Below are 24,585 nucleotides of genomic sequence, written 5' to 3'. Positions count from 1 at the left end.
AATTTAATAATAATTCTGGGAAAGTGAATTTATTATGGCATTTAAAATTTCTATAATCAAATCGGCAATATAAATTTTTTCAACATTTCCTTTGATGTCAATCCGTACGGATTCGCTTGATGCAATGAGTGCCTCGATTTAAATATTTTTGATAATTTTTATTAGCTGATGTATTATTCAGCACTTATTAGTGGGTTATTTGTTAATTATACTGTAGTTTATTTATTCAAAAGCAGTTCAGTGACCCGACAGTTATCATATATTTATAAATAATTCACCAATTGCCGCGGCGATTAAATAAAATTATCAATATCTATGTATAATTAAATAAACTGAAATAATTTTTGAACATTCGAAATTATAATAAATTATTCGGCGGATTATATTTTAGTCCCAGGTGGGTATGCGACAGAATAGTTCAATTCGGTTGATATAACTTTCTCCCATGAGAACCCTTTTCATCTCCATTACCCACACATTTATATTTAACTTTATCTGCTACGTAAGCTCACTAGTGATATAATGTCTTCGCTAAATTTCATGACAACCAACATATGATACAATGCTTCCCTCAATACAGCTAAACTACATGACAATTCAACGTATAATTTATTACCTAACCGGGTTTAATAGATTTCAAACTCACAATCACGGTTTTCCGACCTTCGGATTATTTTCACATGCTTTAAATAGTCTAATCTGCTTCGTGCAAAAAACATTTTTCCTGATATGAAAATTATAATGTGTTTTGGATCATGAATGTTTCGTTTGTAAATTGATTAGTCAAATTAGCCGACACTTTTGCAGAACAAGTTTATTTCAGAAAAAAAAGCATGAGTATTGCTGAAATACTGGAAAAGTCATATCACTTTGTTTGCGCATTTGGAAAATTGTCTGTTTTTCATAAATTATTTTATTTAAATTTTTCAAGAGTTCAAGCTGAAAATGGAAATTTTACTCTAACTTTTATAAATTTAAAGAAAAGCTCTGAAAATGATCATAATAAAATTTCCCCATGGGATTTTGCAAAACATGTACAATGCGATACGATTTTTTCAGGATTTTTCTGGAATAAATTTGTTCTTCAAAAAAAAAAATGGTCAATTCAGCAGGATATTTTTTTTTTTACACGGAATATTTATCTGCAGTCAAAATAAAACGCACATTAGGTTGAAAGTTATTTTTCAGGTTTTTTCGGTTATTAATTTTATGTTTTCATGATCATGAACACGACAACAAAAGTGTTGAATGTATATAAATGGGGATTTATACAAAAAGATTCATGTACTAACGTACACAGATTTAACATTTCAGAACAAAGTTTTTTTGGAGTGAAAGGAATAGAATGAAAATGGAGATAGAGATATAGGGGAGAGTGTATTTATGAGGCCATTTCGTAACGTAAAAGGGCAGACTTTTCGGGCGCCATGAAAACAAGTCGCGACGCCGCCCTTTATATAGATTTCCCTCTATAGATTATGCAGACGCCAGGAAATACGCCAGTTTTTTTTCTTTTTTTCTAACTTAGGGATTATTTATCGAAAAAATAAAATGGAAAATTAATTTATTAGATATTTATTTTGATTTAGGTTTAATTTCTCACCAGATGGATAGAGACATCAATTTTCCTAAGTACGTGACATCAAGTCTAGTAGATTATCGTCTATGGTTATAAGTACATAGGACACACTAACACACACATTCGACGTGTGTAAACATATATGTATAGATATGTGTACATATTTATATTATATATACATATATACATAGACCACTTTGCTCAGGGGTGCAGCTGGTCTCTGAAAGCATGCAATAGCTGTACTATAATTTACGCACACAATACCCGACGGATTATAAACGTCTATGTGGTTGACAAACTGTCATGAAGTACTGCTGTTACTTGTAACCTGACACTGTCATTTTATTTATTTTGCACAACTACATAATAGCTAAAAAAAAGTCCTATAAAAAATGTTTTAATGACCATGGAAAAGTTTCAGAAAAATTTTCCTCATATTTTATTTATTTTTCCTGAAATACTCTAATTATTCAAATCGAACTGCAGCATCGATTGGAACACGTTTCGCACATTCCTAATTTAAATCCATTAAAAATTTACTAATATTGATAAATAGAAGTTTATTTACAAAAAATCTGCAAATACCATGGAAATTAAGCCAATAAAAATTTGGTTGTTTTTGTAATAAATGTGAATTTTTTTTCCAGCTTGTATTTTAAAATTGATCATTGACCTAGTTTTGTTTACGAGCTAAACTTTTTTAATATTTTTATATTTTTCAACAGGAGTGACCTTAAAAAAATTTTTGAGTACTTGTTTATCAGCTTGAATTTCATAAAATATACAAAACAAATATAATAAATATATTAATATCAATGAAGTATTGATTTTTTGAAAACATAATTAAATAGAAGTATTTATATAATATATATATATATATACAAGTAATGTTTATTGAAGCTTTAAGTGTAAATTTTCCAATAAATGAAAATTTGTAATTGGCTCTGCTTGATAGGCTATTCATGAGAACTATCATGTATTGGTGTACGATATCTATCACAGTCACAAGTATATATCTATATATATTAGTGAACGTTGTCACTTGGTAAAGGAACCGCGAGGGAGAGAAATCAATCAGAGCAGCATGGAATTGATCAGAGAAGGATATACGCGTCTGTACACATGGGAATTGGCCCATTTACAAATTGCCACTGCATCTATGTCGGTTACATATGATCTACGTCATGAGAAATATAAAAAATTTACATTTAATTATTTTCTACATCTAATTCAAAAAAAGGTAAATCTACAAATTAGATGATTTTAAAAAAAGTAGTACTAATTATCTTTTCCATGTAGCAGAGCTTAACAAGTAGCAACATAAATTAAATGTTCATTAATGAAAAATACACGGCATACAGTGTTCAGATATTCACGAAGCGTAATTTATAGATGAGATGCTATATTGCTCTACGTAGTCTACTACACTCCAGTAGATGAACGCAGCACTCGGTTCATAATATTTGATAAGGTCATGTTTTCATTGCAACAGAAACATAATAATATAATTTTCATCCTAAATGAGCACAAACATGGGAAGGATTAGTCTACAAATATTATTACTACATCCACAATAATAAAGATGATTGTAATACATGTTTATAACATAAACTAATATAATTATGTGTAAAGCGAGCACAAGTTATTTGGTTATACTAAAGCTTTATTGGTCATTTTGTATTTGAGCTCTTGATTTAGAGTATATTGATAATAATAACAGTTTATTCGATTTAGCTACTCGCTGTTACAACAAATTTACGGTTAGATGAACAATTTACAAACGTAACAATCAGTAAAACAAAAATATCATATGATAACAATGCGCTGCTCCAAATATTGATCATTTTATTTAGTTAATCAAACCATCCTACATTATCTCTGGCATGGTTTTCAATTCGATTTGTATTTTAAGTTTCGTGCTACTGATAATTTCGGGTTAAAAAATTTCAAGTCGAAATAAAAGCAGAATTTTTTTCTCGGCCGACAGAAGGCCAAGTTAGTAAAAACGACGCATTTTCAGTCTGTTTCATAAGAATAACAAAATTTCGGTGAGTTTCGATCAACTTTTGACCTTTTCCAAGAAATTTCTACAAATTTGGCGTATTTTTGGTCAAAAATTTTTTCCTGAGATGTTAATTATTTAATTGAGCGGAAATGTAATGGCAAAAAATTTGGACACTTGTCAAATTATAAGAATACGAAATTTTCATTTTGTGAGAATTTAAAATTTTGTCAAAAAAAGTGTGATCTTGGAATTAGTATTTTCGGGCAGGAATGCTGCTGAATATTGACCGAAAATTTCTGCAATGAAAGAAAATGAATAATCTATTGGTTTAGAAAAAAAAGTAATTTTTAGTTGGCAGTTTCACAAGCATACGAGCGTCAACATTGATAACAAAAATCACTTAGGTAACACGCGGGTACAATGACTAATTGCTGTAAATCACGCGCAATGTGTTCACTCCATAAGTTTAACTTGTAATATATATTTGTAAGCATATAATATGTATGTATGAAAGTGTAAATGTAACTTAGAGGCCATCGTAGGTCTTACCCCGAGAGAGCGGGATTATTTCTAGACACGACACGAGCATTTCACATTTCCTGTTCTATAATCGATTCAATTTCGCCCAGCAATTACTCGAGCCATCACCTACTCATACTGCCGTTTAATAATAAAAACTAATAAAATATAAATTACTGGGGGAGACCAGGGCAAGACGGTCCCCTCCGAAAAAAATGAAAAAAACATTTTTTTTTTTTTAATTGTAAAAATATTTCCCCCTGTCATGGACTGTATTCGGAATCAAAAAATCATGGTTCAGTTAATGTTGTTAATTTTATAAATATATTATTCATAATGTTACATACAATAATTATAATTGTTCTGTTGGATTCTATAACAAATTATATGAATAAATTAAAAGTTATTTAATAGAAAATAACTTAATTAATTAATAATTATTTTTCTATTGAATAAAAAATTGATTATTGGTATTTTTAATTTTTTCAAATACTCTATTTTACTCCAAATTCATAGAATTAACCAAAAAATGATATTTCTATTAAATTAATCATGAATAGGTTATAATAATATGAAATACATTTTTTTTTGGAATTTTTGAGTGGTTCATTTTGCCCATAGTTTCACGATAGGGCTAAAAATGAGTAAATAATCTGAATTTGTGATAATCAAAAGAAAAAAATTTTGGTTAATTTTTGAGGTGGGCCGTCTTGCCCCGGTCTCCCCTACAGAAACCAAAGTACGAATATATCGTTGCAGTATACGGATACAGGTCCGTTTATAAAATGACTGATCGAAAACTTTGTTGTTACTTTTTGCAATTGTAGTTTTTTTCGAATTGTTTCGAGACGCTTTTCAATCAAGTTGACGTTGCAATCACGGCGTACATTTTGTGCAGTTGCTCATGGCTTGAAATACTACATACAGCATATTTCACTGCTTTTTATATTCTTTTCGTGTATGTCGTACATCACTAAAAGATCAAAGGGAAAATGAATATATATATATATATATATATATATATATATATATATATATATATATATATACATACGTATATATCAAACGTCATCGTCAAATTGGGATGATTAATTTATTTACATTCATGTAAAAGTATTCAAGAACTGAAAGCGCAAAAAAAAATGTGCATGCATGAAAAAAAAAGTTGGAAAATAATAACTACGACGACTTAACAACCGAGTAATTATATTTTGTGGTTTTTGAGCAGAAAATGGAAATTTTTTTTATCTTTTTCAAGAAATTTCAACTTTACTTTGGAAGAAAAAAATTTCCGGGAAAATTGGCCCATCATTAAAAAATTATTTTCTTATTTTACCACGGGTACAAAAATTTTTTTTTGGCAAATTTTCGGGGTGTCAAATTTCGGTCTCTTGTTGTAAAACAAAATATCGATTTTTTGAACTAAATAGTGACTTTTGACGGCAGATAGTAATTTTAGACTAAAGGTAGTAATTTTTTATTAGAAATTGAATTATTTCTAATCCCTACTGAGATTATTAACTTTTCAGCCCCATTTTCTCCGTGTCCATTTATATTTAATAACATTACATTTATAAATTTATAACGAAAAAGGTTAAAGTTACAAGTAATTGATAAAGTGATTGGTGATTGATTTAGTTTACAATCAGCAACTCAATTTACTAAATCCAATCGTATGGAATTATTTAATACCCTGTATTAATTCAATCAATACTCCTGTGTACTATTGAATTTCTAGATTAACTATTAGGTCAATCAATTCGTAAGCTTTTTTGTAAGCTCCTTAAGTTATTACATTTATATTTATCACTTGTTTTAGATAAAACGTGTCACTAATTGCCGACGCACTAATTAGAGCTTGATATTTTCAAGGAAAAAGGTATAAAAGCATGTTTTCCAAATATTTTCAGGAAAAAAAATGGTATTGTCAAGTCGTCATTACGTTTGAGTTATTAGTGGTTTTTCAAGAACCGGAAATTCTCTTCTAAGTTTCTTTTAGCAAATACTCTTTAAGGATGAAGAAGATGAAAAAAGAAATGACTAAGCGGAATAAAAAAAAATGTTAAAAAAGTAAGAAGAAATCCCGTGAATTCGAAAATCTTTCGTTTATAAGATAAGGTTTAAAAGAAAGAAATACGTAGCTCTGAAACCCCGTGGATTTTTATTCTCTACTCCCGACTTGTCTACTATAGCCGGAAATAAGATTCTGGAGCATTGCAAAGTGGCCAGACCAGGCCAAGCTCTGGGCTTGCTTGCGAAACTCGTTTTAAAACTCCCGCTCTACTCTCAGAAGTGCCTTAGGCAAGTTCTTGTGAAAAGAATATACGCCCAGACGATACGAACCTTGCAAATTTTTATGCACATATACATATAAATATATATACATACATCTTGCTGCGTAATTTTTTAGAGTACCCCGAAATATGTAAAAACATGTTTTTTACCCTTTTTAACAACAAACGTCTCTTACACAAATTTTTTTTTCTCAGGCATGGTTTTATTTGGGTAATTATGTAATTGGGGCAGCTAAACAATGAGCAAGATGTTGAATCTGACGTTGAGATTTCCACTTGAGAAAATTTATGTGTTCGTTGATGTCTATATATACTCACATATTTCAGAGGGAATATGTTTCATTACAATTAGTCATATACATATTTACGACTTATATATATATGGCATGAATAAAAGCAAACTGGGCAGCGAAGTGTTTAGTTGATTCAAGTGTTCCATTGAGTTGTCTCTCCATCACTTCTCGGCTGATTCCCTCATCTCTGGATGTATCACTCGACTTGAGCTGGCAGTGGTACACAGTGATACAATTCTCTGCTCAAATGCTGGAGAGTTGTAGCATATTACTGATATACGATCCACCTCTCCTGAGACACAGAGAAGGCATGATTGAACTGAATTATTGAACGGCTGTGCTGACGGCGATACCGTTGCTTGGTTACAACATACTCTGGTGCCCTGAACAATATCTTGGATACACAATATACTTTTCTTTAATAATTCTACGTTTGTTTATAGCCACTGAGTCCGAGTGATCGCGGATTCTGATGAGTACAAAAGAGCTGTTAAAACTTTCAGTTGTTTTTCTTTACCTGCGGTATCGTAGCCAGGGAATTTAATCTTGATGGAGTTTTTCAGTCTCCAAGGCTCGCTTCTATTGCTCTAGATCCGGGCACGCATTCACCCACAAAGACTGGGCAAGTTCTATTGAAGTTATGACGGTCACTCTTTGGAGTTCTGGTAAGTAAAGTAGCTTTTGGAAAAGTCAAAGGTTTTCAGGATTTGTAAAAAAGTTTTATGGAAACTCATTCGCTTCAAGTTTTGTATATATATTTATACTGGTAGGAATAATAAATAAAGTGAGATCAATATTTCGATAGTAATGAGACTAAGAAGACACATGCAGAAGCAATTTTACAGACACGACATCATTAGGCTTTGAGTTTAGATGAGAAGAACATAAAGCTCCAGAGAGCCGAACTCTAGAACGTGATTGCGTGACTTCGATTGAGTTTGATATAAAATCGAGGTTTATTCTTGCAGTGAGATGCAATTTATTAGTGAATCGAGTCGTAGATAGAGATATAGATATAGATAGATGAGGAAATATGACCGGAGAATATAAAGTCACGGCGATAATGAGAAAAAGATGATGAAGAATAGAAAAAGTTGGATACATAAAATTTGAATTGGATATAAAATTTTCATATCCCAGAATTATGTGTCAGCTCTGTTCTTTAGTTTCCTATCCTCACTTTTTTTATGTTTAAATTTTAATTGGTTTTTTTTCTTTTTTTATATATTTTTAATACCACAGGTTTATTATTGTATTTATTTTTGCCGGTATGTTATTTTTTTTGCTTAGCAGTAAAATAAAAAAATATTTTCCAACAACTAATAACAGAAAACACGGGCTTTGTATATTTTATCTGTTCTCGTGTGGTTCAGTCACACATCACAAATTAAAATTTGCACAGTGTTAAAAACAAGTTAACGGATTTAAAAAAAAAAAAAAATAGTATAAAATAACAAAAAATGAAAATAAAAAAAACATGCATATTCACGTTTGAACAAAGTGATTTAATTTTTTGATAAAAAGTATATTCAACATAGCAGCGTTACGTTTACTCGTTAAAAAATCTGACAATGCTATGAATGACAATGGATCTTGATAGATTTTTAAAATCAAAGGTTCATTTTTTTTTATATATGATGTAATAGTTAACTTGCCTTTATAGCACATTCATATGTATATATCATAACGGAAATGAATATCAATATATAGCATAAGTAGAAAACAAATGACCTATTACTTTTTTTAATTACGCGATTCGATTTTCAAAAGCCGATAGCCAGTTGCAAAATGACATGGAACAGTCTGTCAATATATTAGTTTCCAAAAATTTTTGAATGTCATGCATTTTTACGGCTGGTTTACCACTAAATAGTGATTTAGAGCAGAAAAATTGTATGACAATTGACGTCAATTGACCAGCGAAAAGTTGACCAATGGATATTTTTTAAATTAAATGCCAGTTCCCGCGCTTACTTGAATTCGCCCAAAAAATAACTTCATAAAAAATTGACCAACTAATTTTTGACGTCAATTGTCAGCCGATGTCTCGAGATGAACATAGAAGTCGCAGTAATTTTGCATCACTGTTACTAAACTAACAAAATCTTTCAGTGGTTCATCTTGTGGTCTTCTTCACATATATATAGCAATATATATACACAGAAATTTATAGTGTAAGATAGTAACACGAATTTAGCATACTATGACGAATTGATGAGAAAGATAATAGCAATAGTAAAGTACTTATAGAACAGAAACTATTTGATCGCAAGAGTTAAGTTCAGAATTATACTACTATAGTGCCAAGACTAGGAGCTATCTACGACAGCATCATTGAACTGGATACTAGTTATCACCATTAATTCAACCTATTCACTGCCATTTCTAAAGCTATTATTCACATGTGCTATTTACGCCAGCATATCATTTAAAGGGATGCTTGAAATCACTTGATGAGAAGAAAATCAATTTTTTTTGACAAAGCTCATTGTTTTTCAGTTGTAATGGATATTGACTTAAATTTAATAATGCTTATTAAATTTTAGCTCTTTAATAATAGATTACATCTGTGCACTAAAATTTTTATTTTTATTGTGTGTTTAGTATCCGATTTTCCAATGAAATTATTCGTATTCGCTGAAGCTTACTCGAACAGTGTAATTGTGCAAATTGTTTAAGCGAATAGCACCAATGTGACAATCCCTCGGGATGCATGTACCCTCACATACATATGTATATCCAAATAAAATAAATAAATAAATAAAACAAAAATGCTTAAATCGATTGCAATACGATACGGCGTATTGAGTATCATTACCTACGCTCAACGTGATTCGATTTTGTATATTCATACCCGTTTTTTTTTTTTTTTTTTTTTTTTTTTTTTTTTTTTTTGATACCCACAGGGATCGTATCAACGTTTTTCCTCACGAAAATCATCCAAACATTAAACGTTAAGTTTATTGTTATTATTTTATAAAATTGTACGGTTCAGTTGTAATTTGAATGAAAATTTTTAATAGAGCTAAGAAAAAATAATGATTTCAAAAATTTGTTTTAAGCTGATTTTCAAATTTTAATTGAAAACAGCAATGAGAATTTATAAAAAAAAAAAAAAAAAATTGTAAATTGGGATGTGAAAGCCGTTGAATTATGGAATGCAAAGTGAAAATTACTAAATAATAATTTAAAAAAAATATATGTAGCCACAAATTGATATATTTATATGTGAAAAGAGAATATATGTGAGGATAGATTTAAAATTTTTTTTGTTATGTACAGGCGTGACTGTTTCAAATAATTAATTGACCAGTGAACTGTGCTAGAGAATATGAATACAGGTCATTCGTTAATTTCATGGTTCATTTCGCCCACTTGGTTAATTTTTTATTGCACAACCACACTGACATTTATGAATGCACAAAACAAGTTAACTAATTTTAATATAGATTTATTTAAACATTATAAAGTCACCATTTTATAACGTTATCATACATCAATGTCTACAATCTCAATTTATATTTTACTCTGTCGCTGATATTTTTTATTTACATTTAGTTTTTTTTTTTTTTTTTTTTTTTTTTTTTTTTTTTTTTTTACAGATAGTAGTCGGTCGATGGCTTAAGTAATAACAAATAACACCTGTCGATAAGTTATTAGAGGAAATAAATTTATCGCAGTAATTAAATTATATATTTTTTATAAAAAAAAAAAAAAAAAAGTCTTTGACAAAGTTAAATAAATTAAAATTAGTCCTTTGTTCTTCGGCCTTTATTAAAAAGCTATGCTTGTAGGTTAATGTAAGACACGAAATTTTATATAATTAATATAGTGGACTCATCAAAGATCTTATTAAAGAACAGAGGAACAATAATTGCGTTATATAAAGTTAATTAAAAAAAGTTACTTTGTAGTCTAAAAATAGAATCCCATTGGTTTTCCTTAAGTAGAATAAGATTTTATTAATTTTAAAAAATATAGTCAATGATTTTGGGTACATAAATCTAATCACTAATTTCGGCGAAGAAAACAACGGCTCAGACTTGGATTTACACGGAAATAAGGTAGAAAATATCAAGTACGTGAGATGAATAATTCTTGAGCTTTAAAACGCTACTTTGAATAACTTAAAAAAAAATAAAAATAGACATCCGAAAATGGGGAGAAAAAGTATCATGGGTATGATCATCATTAATTTAAATTTCATTTTAAAACCTTTTAAATTTTCGGTAATGTCAATTAGTGAAAATCCGTTGAACCAACTGATCATTTTCATGAAAAATTCATTTTGAAAATGATTATTTGTTTACTTTGTCGTATGCACATTTTGAAAATTTTCTGAATAATGATCTTGTCGCATAAATGGTTGAAAGCGCGGTTCGAATTCATTAATATTCGTTGAGGGTTTTCGATCCTGTCATAAACACACTTTATACGAGTTTCGATCTATTTTTCTACCGCTAAATTTCCATTTCCGTCACAATCCATTATTATTTTTTTTTATTCATCAATAATTTCAATGCCTTTAATTATTTCCATAATTTTTCACGCTTTTTCTTCAATTTCTTTTCAAACAAACTCTGAAACCATAGAAGCAAAAATGTTTTCATGGCCTCAAGTGCTTCAAAATTTGTGTCCCAATTATATAATAGAGAAAATGTATCTAAAATACGAAGCTAATGACGTAATCAATGAGACGTTCTGTGTAATAATTTGTATGAAATTTCCAGCTAAAGAATCCAAATGTACAAAGGAAAGTGATTTACTGCAAATGATGTATTCAGAGGCAGTCGACAGCACAAAATAAAATTTGTAAGTTATTATATGCAGATACTCAAAGTCACTTGTGTGTAACTCCTACGTTTACTTATACAGATATTCTTGTTTTCTTATGTAGTATACTCGTTACTACAAGCTCAAGTTAAATTAGATGTGATGATATACATCGTCTAGGCATCCGAGAAGAGAGTAAAGCCTGCAAATATCTTGTGCTCCATGTCTTGTTATGTAATCCACAAGGTTTCTCCTAGTCTACGTCACGCTTTTGAATACAAACTTTTTGCGTTAAATTTTGTCTTATTTGCTGAATTAACATGGAATTGCTTAATTTTCATTGAGTTACCCTGATTGTAAATCCATTGCTACAAATATCATCATACTAATGTCAAAAAGACATATATATATTTTTATATGCCCTTTTAGCTTTAGGACTCGTCAAACTTTGTTTTTTATTACCCATTGTATATGTATATATAGGTATGCTGATAAAAAATTAGAAAGAACAAATTGATGTATAAATTAAGTGACGATAAATTTATCATGACAAATTCAATTTTCATAATTATTTAAATTAATAATCTGAAATTGTTTTTAAAGTTTATTAAAAATATTTCATTTGATAATTAGACGATTGTACAAAAGTTTTAAAGTTTAAATTCAATAATTTGAAATGAAGAGACTCAATCGCAGTTTGTAATATAAATTCAATTATTCAAATATTCGTTCTGTATATACTTCAACTTTACAAGTTTTGCTGTATTTATTTTTACCATTTCTTGATTTTGATTTTCCAGTTTGAGTATTTGAAAGATACGCTTTTCAATACTCAAGTCAACAACAAACGAATAACAAATGTTGACAAAACAGTATATACATCGATTTTGCTGTGTAGCATAGTAACAATGACAAATAAACTAAAATTAATCAAACAGAGGTATTGAGTCAGCCTTGGTAGTTTAGGATGAGAAATACAGCGATAGGCAAAGATGTTGAATGGCTTCATATAAATATATGTGTTACATATTTGAAGAACAAACAGACGGGATATGGAAAAGAGAAACTGAGATACTGTGATATGAGACAAGTTGTCATACATTTCAAGACATTCGACATATATATAATATATAACACCCATAGTATTGATATTTTATGACATCCTGTGTAAAAAGATTTAGTTCAAAAATGCTCCAATGATGATCAAAAGTTCAGAATTGTCTCAAATTTGGAAGTTCACTGTCACGTGTTTTTAGAAAATTTGGAACTAACGATTTTTACATGGAATATCTAATATGTTCATATATGGGAAGTATGTAAGTCATAGAGGCTCTCTACTGTGACGCGGGGGGTATACGTTTTTGAAATATTTTTCCTTTCAATAAAACAACTGATCTTAATTATTCTTTCAGCAATCGTAGTAATTGGTCGCGACTAAAATATAGTGCACGTAGTTTCAAAGTTTTCACAAGTGAAATAAAAAACAATGTTTGAAACTGCTAATCTCATTGGTATCAAAATTTAAATAAACTGAGTTTTAATGAACCTATTTAATTGCAGCGAAAACGATTCTCATCAGTTAATTCATTCAAAAGTTATCAGAAATAAGTTTCCATTTATTTTATCCGATAGGATCTTCCAAACAAAGAAGCGAAATTGAACTAATTAAATTAGTCTAAACATATTTGTATTGATTACTCAAGCATCGGCGAAAAGTTGTTGTAAAATTAACATTTACTTGATTCTTTATACAACAATCTGTCCCTGATACTTAAAACTATTTAATATACCGGCTGCATATTTATGAAATAACTTTTCCACCCATATTGACTAAAAGTTTCTGATAAATTGATAATCAACTTATGGGGAAACTGTTCGCTTCATATTTGTTACAAATATGTAGCAACAATTTTCATCATAGACTAATTAGAAGTTGACATCATAAATGTTCATTTACAAACTAAAATTCTTCACAAATTTCCGGTAATTATTGATGTAATTTCTGTCATTTACTATTCACATCAAAGGCTGATTGAAAATTCGTATCGTAAGACAACTTTACGAATCGCTGAAAAGTTTCTGCTAAACTTATTATTATTATAATTATAACAAGCATGTAACAGTCTTAGCGCAACTTGTGCATGCATTATCACATCAAAGATACGAAAAATTCAAGTCATGACAGCCATATTTAATACTTTACTCCCAGCATGGAGACGTTGAATATTCATTTGAATATTATCGTAAAAATTTCTTTATAGGGGAGACCGGGGCATAGCGGCCCACTTAAGCGAGTTATTATTTCTAGCTACTATTGATCATCTAAAAAATTTTCTTGTGCCTTATCTTGAGGGAATATATGATAATTTGGTCAAAACCCACAAAAAAAAAATTTTTTTTTTCTGGGGCACAACGGCCCACTTCTGGAGAATAATTAAAAAAAAAAAATATTACCAAAAATTTTTTTCTTTTTTAATATTATTCATTTATTCTAATTTAAAAAAAAAACATTTTGAAATGATAGTTATTATTTTTTAACTTCCCCCACCCCTTTTCACTTTCTTTGTTTAGAAAAAAATTAAATTACAAAGATTTTCTATTTGAAACTCAGAAAAAATTTTAATTCCGTACGATGTAAATTTAAAAGTACCGCCAAACGATTGGTTGATGACATCAACGGTCGGTAAAGTTTTTGAAACAGTCGCTAAGTGGCGTTGTAAATGTTGAAAATAAATATGGAGTTGTACATCATATGACTATATTTGTGTTGGAGGTTCACTACAGTTCGGCGGTAAATTTTACAATTTTAATTTTACTTCTCATATTTTCTAAAATAAAAAATGGTGCGCAATTATAAATCAAAAAATACTCATATGTCATGGAATGAATTGGCTATGGCAAAAGCTATCGAAGCAGTTAACCAAGGAGAGATGGGATATCTTGCTGCTTCAAAAGCGTTTGGAGTACCAAAAACCACTCTGAGACGCCGATCCAATTTTTATAAATTAAACAATGATATAGAGTTTGTATCATCGAAAGGTATTGAGAATCTAAAACAATTATTTTATTAATACACAGTAAAAAATTTTGCATCAATGCGTCAAAAAATTTTTATGCTAAATATTTAACATAAAAATTTTTAACACAAAATTCTTTGATGAGAATTAATTTAGCACATATTTTATAATTTTAAGAATTTTTTTAACAAATAAATTGTCAAAAAAAAAAAAAAATGAGAAAAGAAAATTGACATTTAGAAAATAAAAAAAATAAAAAATCCAATTTTTTAGGAATAATTTTTTGGAGTAAATTAATTTATTAAAAAAAATTAAAAAATTGTCAAGCGACTGCTAACTTTAATGGATTAATTTTTTGACGCAATAATAACGTAAAATTTTTTACTGTGTAATTTAATCGAAGAAAATAATTATAAACTAAAATTTTTATTGTAGGGCTACCCAGAAAGTTTACTCCAGTTTTTAGTCCTGTGCAAGAATCCGAACTTGTCAGTTATTTAAAAGATTTAGAAAGTCGATTATTTGGATTATCAAGCTTCGAGGTGAGAATCCTCGCTTATCAGCTCGCTGAAAAAAATCAAATTAAACATCCATTTGTAAATGGAGTAGCTGGAGAAGATTGGCTGCAAGGATTTTTGAAACGTAACCCCACCTTATCGTTACGCAAACCTGAAAGCACATCAGCAGCACGGGCAGCTGGTTTCAATCGGATTGTCATTCAAAATTTTTTTAACTTACTAAAACAGATTATGGAAAAATACAATCTACTTCCTCATCGTATTTTTAACGTAGATGAAACTGGCTGTAGTAGTGTCCCAAAAACTCACGGGAAAATCATTGTTGAGAAAGGAAAAAAACAAGTTGGAATTTTAACGTCAGCTGAGCGAGGTAAAAATGTGACAATGGAGCTTTGTGTTTCAGCTTCAGGACAATTTTTACCACCATTGTTCATTTTTCCTCGTAAGCGTATGAAACCCAACTTGTTGAATAATACAATCCCAGGAAGTTGGGGGCTTTGTCATTCCAGTGGCTGGATGCAACATGATCTCTTCTTGCAGTGGTTCCAATGGTTTGTTGACCAGGTTAAGCCAACTTCTGAAGATCCAGTGCTGCTGATTTTGGATGGGCATACGACACACACTAACAATTTAGATGTGATTGACTACGCTCGTGATCATCACGTTGTAATTCTTTGCTTGCCACCTCATTGCACTCACCGTTTACAACCATTGGATGTCAGTGTAATGAAACCAATATCTTCTTATTATGAGCAAGAAGTAAAAAAATGGTTATCAGAGCACCCAGGAAGAGTCGTCACGCCTGAAGTTCTGCCAATGCTGTTCAGTAATGCATTAAATAAAGCAGCAAAGCCTGAAACTATAATAAATGGTTTCCGAAAAACTGGAATTTACCCAATGAATCCAGATATTTTTGACTCAAAAGATTTTGCTCCTGCCGACACTACCAATAGCAACAAACCACCTGAAGAACAATCACTAGAAAATCTGACCCAAAGTCTGAGTGATTTGTGCAAGACAGATTTTATTGAAGGACCTGAACCCGAGCAACAACCTGAACAGCAGCAACTTGAGCAACAAGAGCTTAGACAGCAAGAGCCAGAAAAACCTGAACTGCAACAACAACTTGAAGAGCCAGTAATTATTCCAATTGCCTCCACCTCCACTGGTAAACCATCGTTGAGGCCCCCATCTAGGTACTTTAGACCACAAATTATTGACGAAAGCTCCGATGAAGAGATGGAAAAATCTCTTACTGAAAATATCACTAAAACTGCTGCATCATCCAAAGCAACGATGAGACAAAACACATCGAAGTTTTATGTAACACCTTACGACATCAAGCCATTGCCATCAAGAGACTCCCCGCCAAAAAAACGACGTCGAGGTGTGACGAGGATTTTAACCAGTAAACAATACCGTGATGAGTTGGAAGAAAAAAAAAATAATCAAAAAATAAAAAATATAATAGCAGAAAAAGTCACTAATAAAAACAAAGCTCCAAAAATTAAAAAAAAAAAAAGTTCTCAAAAAGAAGACAGTGATTGCCATTGCCTGTATTGTAATGGACTCTATTCTGAATCAAAGGAATCATGGATTCAGTGCAATAACTGCAAAATGTGGTCTCACGATTCCTGTGCAAGTATTGAGGAAGATTTTTCAGATGAATATACCTGTGATTACTGTGAAAATAATTAATTGTATTTTTTTATTTAATTGTTTAAATATTTTTAGAAAGCTAAGTGTTTAAAGATTTATCAATTATAAAAATTGTTCTTTGTTATAATTACTCTTAAAATAATTAATTGTATTTTTTTTATTTAATTGTTTAAATATTTTTAGGAAGCCAAGTATTTAAAGATTTATTAATTATAAAAATTGTTATTTGTTATAACTATTCTCAAAATAATTAATTGAATTTTTTTATTTAATTGTTTGAATATTTTTAGGAAGCTAAGTATTTAAAGATTTATTAATTATAAAAATTGTTATTTGTTATAACTATTCTCAAAATAATTAATTGAATTTTTTTATTTAATTGTTTAAATATTTTTAGGAAGCTAAGTGTTTAAAAATTTATCAATTATAAAAATTGTTATTTGTTATAATTATTCTTAAAATAATTTAAAATTTGTTGATTAATACAAAATATTCTTATTTTTTAAGTTGCTGTATAATTTTTAATCCCAAAAGTTTTTGTTATATTTTAGATTAGAAATTACTTGATTGTGGTTTGACAAATTTTAATTTTTTTGAAAAAAATTCTTATCAAATCATTTTTATCATAAAATTAAAAAAAAAAAAAATTTTATCAATATATTTTTGAAAAAAAAATTTTTATCAACAATGTTTTATGGAAAAAGTTTTTTGATGGTCCATTTTGCCCCGGATTTCGCTACTTAACTAAAAAAAATTAAATTTATTTTTTGACAAAATTTTTGGAGTGGGCCGCTGTGCCCCGGGTGGGCCGTCGTGCCCCGGCCTCCCCTACGATAATCAATGTCTATGTTTTGTATCAGACTCATATATTTACAGTTTTAAGACGAGGGTTGACAGGCGTCATCTATAAATATTATTTAAGATCCTAACGGTTATGCGGTAAATTTAATAAGTTATTTATAAATTATACATCGTCTTTCTTAACTCTTTATTTTTGAAAATTACTTATCTGCTTTTCCGGTCGGCAACCGTCGAACCAAAACCACCCGATTTCAACAAAAAATGCAACTACATGTTAAGAAACTGAAACTTCCAAAAATGGTGACAAAAAATATATTTTCCATGCAAATCAGTAAAAAAACCATGTTTTGAACAAAAATATCTGAATATGATGCATTTTTGAATATTTTTTTTTTCAAGTTTGAAAAATGCATTTTTTTGCTCTACTGCATAGTTTACTATGAAAATCATTAAAAAAAATCATGTCTTGAACAAAAATATTTGAATATGATGCATTTTTGAATACTTTTTTTTTAAAGTCTGAAAAATGACTTTTTTTACTCTACTGCATAGTTTACCATGAAAATCATTAAAAAAAATCATGTCTTGAACAAAAATATCTGAATATGATGCATTTTTGAATATTTTTTTTTTCAAGTTTGAAAATGCATTTTTTTGCTCTACTGCATAGTTTACCATGAAAATCATTAAAAAAAATCATGTCTTGAACAAAAATATCTGAATATGATGCATTTTTGAATATTTTTTTTTAAAGTCTGAAAAATGACTTTTTTTACTCTACTGCATAGTTTACCATGAAAATCATTAAAAAAAATCATGTCTTGAACAAAAATATCTGAATATGATGCATTTTTGAATATTTTTTTTTTCAAGTTTGAAAATGCATTTTTTTGCTCTACTGCATAGTTTACCATGAAAATCATTAAAAAAAATCATGTCTTGAACAAAAATATCTGAATATGATGCATTTTTGAATATTTTTTTTTAAAGTCTGAAAAATGACTTTTTTTACTCTACTGCATAGTTTACCATGAAAATCATTAAAAAAAATCATGTCTTGAACAAAAATATCTGAATATGGTGCATTTTTGAATATTTTTTTTTCAAGTTTGAAAAATGCATTTTTTTGCTTTACTGCATGGTTTACAAAAATGGAATTCGGCGGTTTTCAACTGAAAACGAAAATATATCGATTCATTTTACAACAAATTTATTCATTTACAAACTTTATCATCTATAGAATTTTCATTTAAAAATAAATATAAAAAGCTATATATTGAATTTAAAAGGTAAATAAATAACAAGTAAAAAGTCATTTAAAACTTTAGTAAATTGTAGTAGGAATATATATAGTGGCATTACTTGAGAGTTAGAAAATACTATCAACATACTTATGAGTACATTATCAAGACTAAGTTATGTATATTTACACATACATACACATATATATGTATAAATTTCAATAGCAGAGTAAAGAGAGAAAGACAGTGTAATTCTACTTGGTGCAGAGTCCGAATTGCAACTCGGGTACATCCGCATTGGTACTTTGAAACATTTCTGCAGGGGTTGCGGTGCAAGTAAGATTACAGCCACCGGCGTCATTTGTCTCCTTCTCTTTATACTTTATCTCTATTTATATTTCTCTCTTTCTTTTCCTACCCTTTTTCATTTACATCGAATCTTTAGTGACTCAAACGTAACTCTAGATAAACAGATAACTGTCAAGTCTTTGCAATACGAGTGTGTAATTTCATGATAAAAAAAAATGAAGTTTAGTTAAATGAAAAAAAATAAAAGCTCACTCATTAACGTAATGGCACTTGAACCCAACCCTGTTATGAGTATTTTAGGATTATGCGAATTAATTATACAATATAATTTTATAGACTTGAGTGCATAAAATAATGATATAAATAATAATGAGAATAATAACAACAATTAATAATAATGAATATCGGATTTTGCATTAGAATTGTGAGGTTTAGTGATACCGTGAATCTGAACTGGGTAGAGGAAGAGTTTGTGTATCCTCGATACCGTGTGACCGAGATCGTTAACTTGGTAATGACACAATTGATAAGCCAGCGGGATTACCGAGCTGTGGGCTCTACTTGTTCTGTTTTCCCCGAGTTTGATATTAAAACGGCCAAGTATAGTTTCCAATATCATCGGGTTAAATATAAAAATTCAATTTTATATGTACAAGTTATGGTTAAGGACTTAAATATTTAATAAAAGTAATATAGAGATTTATAACTTTTATTATTGGTTACTTTATTATTTATTATTACTTTCCGTTATTGACACTACACTTGATGAAAAAAAATTTTACTACTTTACTCAGTTATTATTACTATTGCTATTGATTAATATTATTGGTATTATTATTATTATTATTATTATATCTGGAGAATTAATTTTGAATAACAATCTTTAAATACTTTGTACTTAATATTTTTCAATATGCATGCTGACTAGATATCGATGAAATATTAAAAAGAAAAAATAAATATTAACAACAAAAAGAGGAGGATTGAAAGGGAATAATGAAAATAAAAAGTTATGAGTTGGTAAAAAATATACTAAGAAATATTTTGTGCATTCTAGTGTACTCTACCATTACGAAAAAATTCATATTACACACAAATATATATATATATATATATGTTCATATTTTTTCGATACGAAAATCGCAATAGTCTGCAGTGTACACAGTTATGTATATATATGATTCAATGTAATGGTAAGACCATGCGCTCGATTAATAAACAGATTTTTCATTTGAAATTTAGAAAAAATTTTAAAATTTTCGGAGTGATTTCTAACAGTTTCTATATCGTATGGTAATGGTTACCATACTCGTTATGTAGGAATATTTTTTATAGTTACAAATGAATAAATTCTCTATATCATGGTAATAATTACTTGACTAGCATGGTAATTATTACTGTGATCTTATGAATTACTAAGTGGCATGGTAATCATTACCACAGTATTATGGTAATAATTACTATAATATCATGGTAATTATTACCATAGTATACGGTACAAATTACCGTAATGACATAGGAATTATTACTATACTATCAAAAATTTCTAAGTGGCATGGTAATCATTACCACAATATTGTAGTAATAATTACTATGATATCACGGTAATCATTACCATAGTATACGGTATAAATTACCGCAATGACATAGGAATTATTACCATACTATCAAAAATTTCTAAGTGGCATGGTAATCATTACTACAGTATTGTGGTAAGAATTACTATAATATCACGGTAATTATTACCATACTATTAAAAATTTCTAAGTGGCATGGTAATCGTTACTACAATATTATAGTAAGAATATAATGTAATTGTTACCGTAAATTTCTCTCCGTGAAGAGGAATTTCGTATTTATTGAAAAAATTGTGAGAATAAAATACGAGGAATAAAAATTAATTATTAATATGTAAAATGATCAATTAAAAATTAACCGAATGGAGTCTCACATATTAGCATATTCACGGGTAAAAAATAAATATGTATGAAATAAAATAGAAAGAAAAAATGAATCATAGGGGGTAGAGTTACGATAAATACCCGAAGCATACGATTTAATCACGAGACGTCATGACAAAATCAATAATGTAATAAAAAGTACGTAGATCATAAGCGTGACAACGACATAAGATTATTCACACGTACGTGATGTAAGCATATACAAAATCGTGCATGTGATATCATTTTGTTCCATCGGTTGCCTCGTTTCTATGCGAGATACTGGAAGTAAAAAATAAAAAATAAAATAAAATATATATAGAAAAGAAGATGAAGAAACTGAGGAGATAGACAGAGTCACAGAGGAAGAAAAATATAACAAAAAAAGTTGGCAACGAGAAAAGCGACAGCTCGAGATAACATGGAAGATTTAACGATTCGACGGAAATATCCAAGCTAAGATATAACTCTTTGTGAACTTTGCTTTTTAACGAAAAAAAAAAAAAAAAAAAATAAAAAAAGTCCAATCTGATCAATTCTTCTATAAATGAATTCGATTGTATATTTTTAAATTTATGTATATATTTCTCAATGGCAGCAAAAACAAACGTGAAATTTTCATTCTGTAAAGAAATTAATTGAAATTAAAATTTATCATTTCATGAAAAAAATGCTTTCAATTGATAACGATATAGATTTTGAATTCTGCCTTACAAAAATATAAAATATATGTGAAATTTCTTTTCTTAACACCCGATTGGCTAAACGCAGCATAAAAATATACACAGCATCTATTGGGTAAATATATATAAAAAACACGCATGCGCTCACTAAACATAAACAATATTTTCAAGCCACGTAAGCTGGTAATTTATTAACAGTAATTAAAACAGCATCGATTTAATTAGCCACCTACAAGGTTATTATTCAGGACAATAATTCAGGACCGATACCAAAGGAGTTAGCGCGATTTATTGCGTCTCGAACCCACCGAGTCCGTACACAGGAAAAAAAAAAGTTAAGAAAAATCTCGCGTTAAAAAGGGTACAACAGTTTTCATGTTAAATTACTTAAGATAAATTTTTTACTGCCTACTTACAGAGGAACGGAGACGGAATTAAAATTAAAATTTAATTTCTCGAAATAAGTATAAAAGTTAATCACCAAAAGTACATCAGTACCCCAGCGGGAAAGTAAATTAATACAAAGTACGGCTATAATCCTTCGTGAAGCCTTACAATGTAAATAAATGTTGAACAAGATGTGATCTTTATCCTCAGGCCACAAGGAGTTTTAAGTGTTGACTAAACGAGGATTCGACGGTACTGAGACGGATAAATGGGTCAGATGTTTGATCGACAAATATATGCACTGCTATATATATATATATATATATATATTTATATGTAAATATATATACGGTGATATTGAGAGTATACTTTTGGTTTACTTGAAATATACTTGAAAAAATATTTATTTGAATATCAATGTTATTTTACTAAGCTCAACATATATATATATATATATATATATATATATATATATATATATATATATATATATATATTGATATGTTTAATATTTTTATTTATTATAAATACTCGATACGGACAGAAAAAGTTGTATCAATCAATTTCATATATTGAAAACTTTTTGAAATGATAAAAATATTTCAATGTAAGTAATTCATATCTCTTGGTTGTCACATCGAATTCAAATATTGAAACTGACGTATGTGGAAAAATGAAAACTAAGTACTGTTTTTCAATAAAATTGAAAATATATTGGCTATTGCGATATGAGGATCTCATTTAATTTTACGATAAATTTATTTATTAATATTTTCATTAATGAGTAATGATTAAAATTAATTGTTTATGTTTGCTAATGGATATACATATATTTATATATTTATATTTATGAAAGGTTAATTTGTTATGAAATTTATTCGACAGCAAGATCGTAGCTTGTTGCGGTTTCGTGAACGCGAACAGTAAAGTGGTTAATTGTAATGAATAATATCGCATTTGCATTTTCACTCCTGTAATTTTGGTAACGCGGTTACATTGACTTTATTAATAATGCAGTATAAGTGGTTTACGTTTTTTTTAGTTACGCAGGTCATATAAATTAATGTCTGTTCATCATCATTATTTATTTTTTTAATTTTTATTTTCAAAGTTTTATTTTTATTGCGAGTTTATTATTTTGGAAATAAAATGAATGCTGATTTTAAAAATTTATAACTATGAATAAACAGAAAGTTTAATTAAAATTTTAATTAATTGTATTAATTAAAAATTAAATATTCAGTATGCCAAATTTTTTTTTATATTCAATTATGAAAAATTTTCAACCTAATTTGAAATATAATAAAATGGCTTGTAATTAACTTTGTATAATTCAAATTATGCATTTTAGATATTACTAATATATGTAATGAAAGTGAAACTAGCGGCCGTAATAAGTAGCGGCCAGAAATTTTTTGCGTGGCCGCTACTTATTAAAGCTGCTAGCGCAATTTTTTCTCTGGCTGCTACTTATTACGGCCGCTAGCTTCAGCTTCATAATAAATATAAGATGATGAAACTGAAGCTAGCGGTCATAAGAAGTAGCGGTCAGCAATTTTTTGCGTGGCCGCTACTTATTAAAGCTGCTAGCGCAATTTTTTCTCTGGCCGCTACTTATTACGGCCGCTAGCTTCAGCTTCATAATATATATAAGATGATAAAACTGAAGCTAGCAGTCGTAAGAAGTAGCGACACAGCAATTTTTTGCGTGGCCGCTACTTAATATATATAAGATGATTGTATATAAAATTTTGTGTAATCAAAATTTAATAACGTTATCGACATTAATTTTTCAAAAAATACTTTTTTGAAATTTCGTAAAAATTATTTTCGTACTAAAATCTTGTTAATAATGAGCGACATCCGAGTCATAGACGAAACAAAATTGTTGGACAGAGTAAAAAAACTAAAAAGCACACAATGTATATTATATAGAATGGATTCAGCAGCGTAAGGAAGATATTGTACGAAACAGTAAACATGCAGAAATCTGGTTACCGTATGCGGGCAGCAGTTCTCATGAATTTTATTCCGAAAAACCGACACTACCTCTCTGCGGGCATTACGGAAGCCGCATACATACATTGATACATTCATACATACATATATATGTATATGTATACATATATACCGTATGTCCTAGCTCATATAGTAATAAACGAGGAAACGCGTTACAGCAGCTTAATCGAGTCCCCGAGAAGCGTAAAATCGCATTCACACCTACGTGTACAACTAACGAGTTCGTTATTTTCTAAAAAGTAATCAACTACTCTTCGTTTACTCTCTATAATACGTTACCTGGGTATACTTTAACCACTTCTCATACACGCTCACCAGGAAAAATATCAAATTTAATCAAAATTAGTTTTATATATATATAAGGATGTATTCTAACATATGACATTCCTGTAAAGGCATCTAAAGGCGTAAAAAATTTGTATATTTTTATTGTTATATTTCTAGATGGAAAATACTTCAAATAGCGTATAAATTTTTTTTTACGCCCTTATAGTTTCCGGCTGCCATGAGGGCGTATAAAAATTTATTTATTTTTTCTAAAAAAAAAA

The 24,585-nt window shown here is 29.1% G+C and overlaps 2 protein-coding genes across 2 annotated transcripts in view; one reads left to right on the top strand and one right to left on the bottom strand.

Moving 5' to 3' along the window:
- LOC103571726 (uncharacterized) overlaps window positions 1–24,585 on the bottom strand; it is a 113,045-nt gene that overhangs the window by 23,827 nt on the left and 64,633 nt on the right. The window lies entirely within an intron of this gene.
- LOC128668721 (uncharacterized) lies at window positions 14,014–16,836 on the top strand. The gene is made up of 2 exons (XM_053742247.1): window positions 14,014–14,502; window positions 14,916–16,836. Exons 1-2 carry the CDS (start codon window positions 14,304–14,306, stop codon window positions 16,694–16,696), a joined length of 1,980 nt encoding a protein of 659 aa, XP_053598222.1. The 5' UTR covers window positions 14,014–14,303; the 3' UTR covers window positions 16,697–16,836.

This window comes from Microplitis demolitor, chromosome 10, assembly GCF_026212275.2.
Source record: "Microplitis demolitor isolate Queensland-Clemson2020A chromosome 10, iyMicDemo2.1a, whole genome shotgun sequence".
Classification (NCBI taxonomy): domain Eukaryota; kingdom Metazoa; phylum Arthropoda; class Insecta; order Hymenoptera; family Braconidae; genus Microplitis; species Microplitis demolitor.
This window is presented reverse-complemented; position numbering and strand designations above follow the sequence as displayed.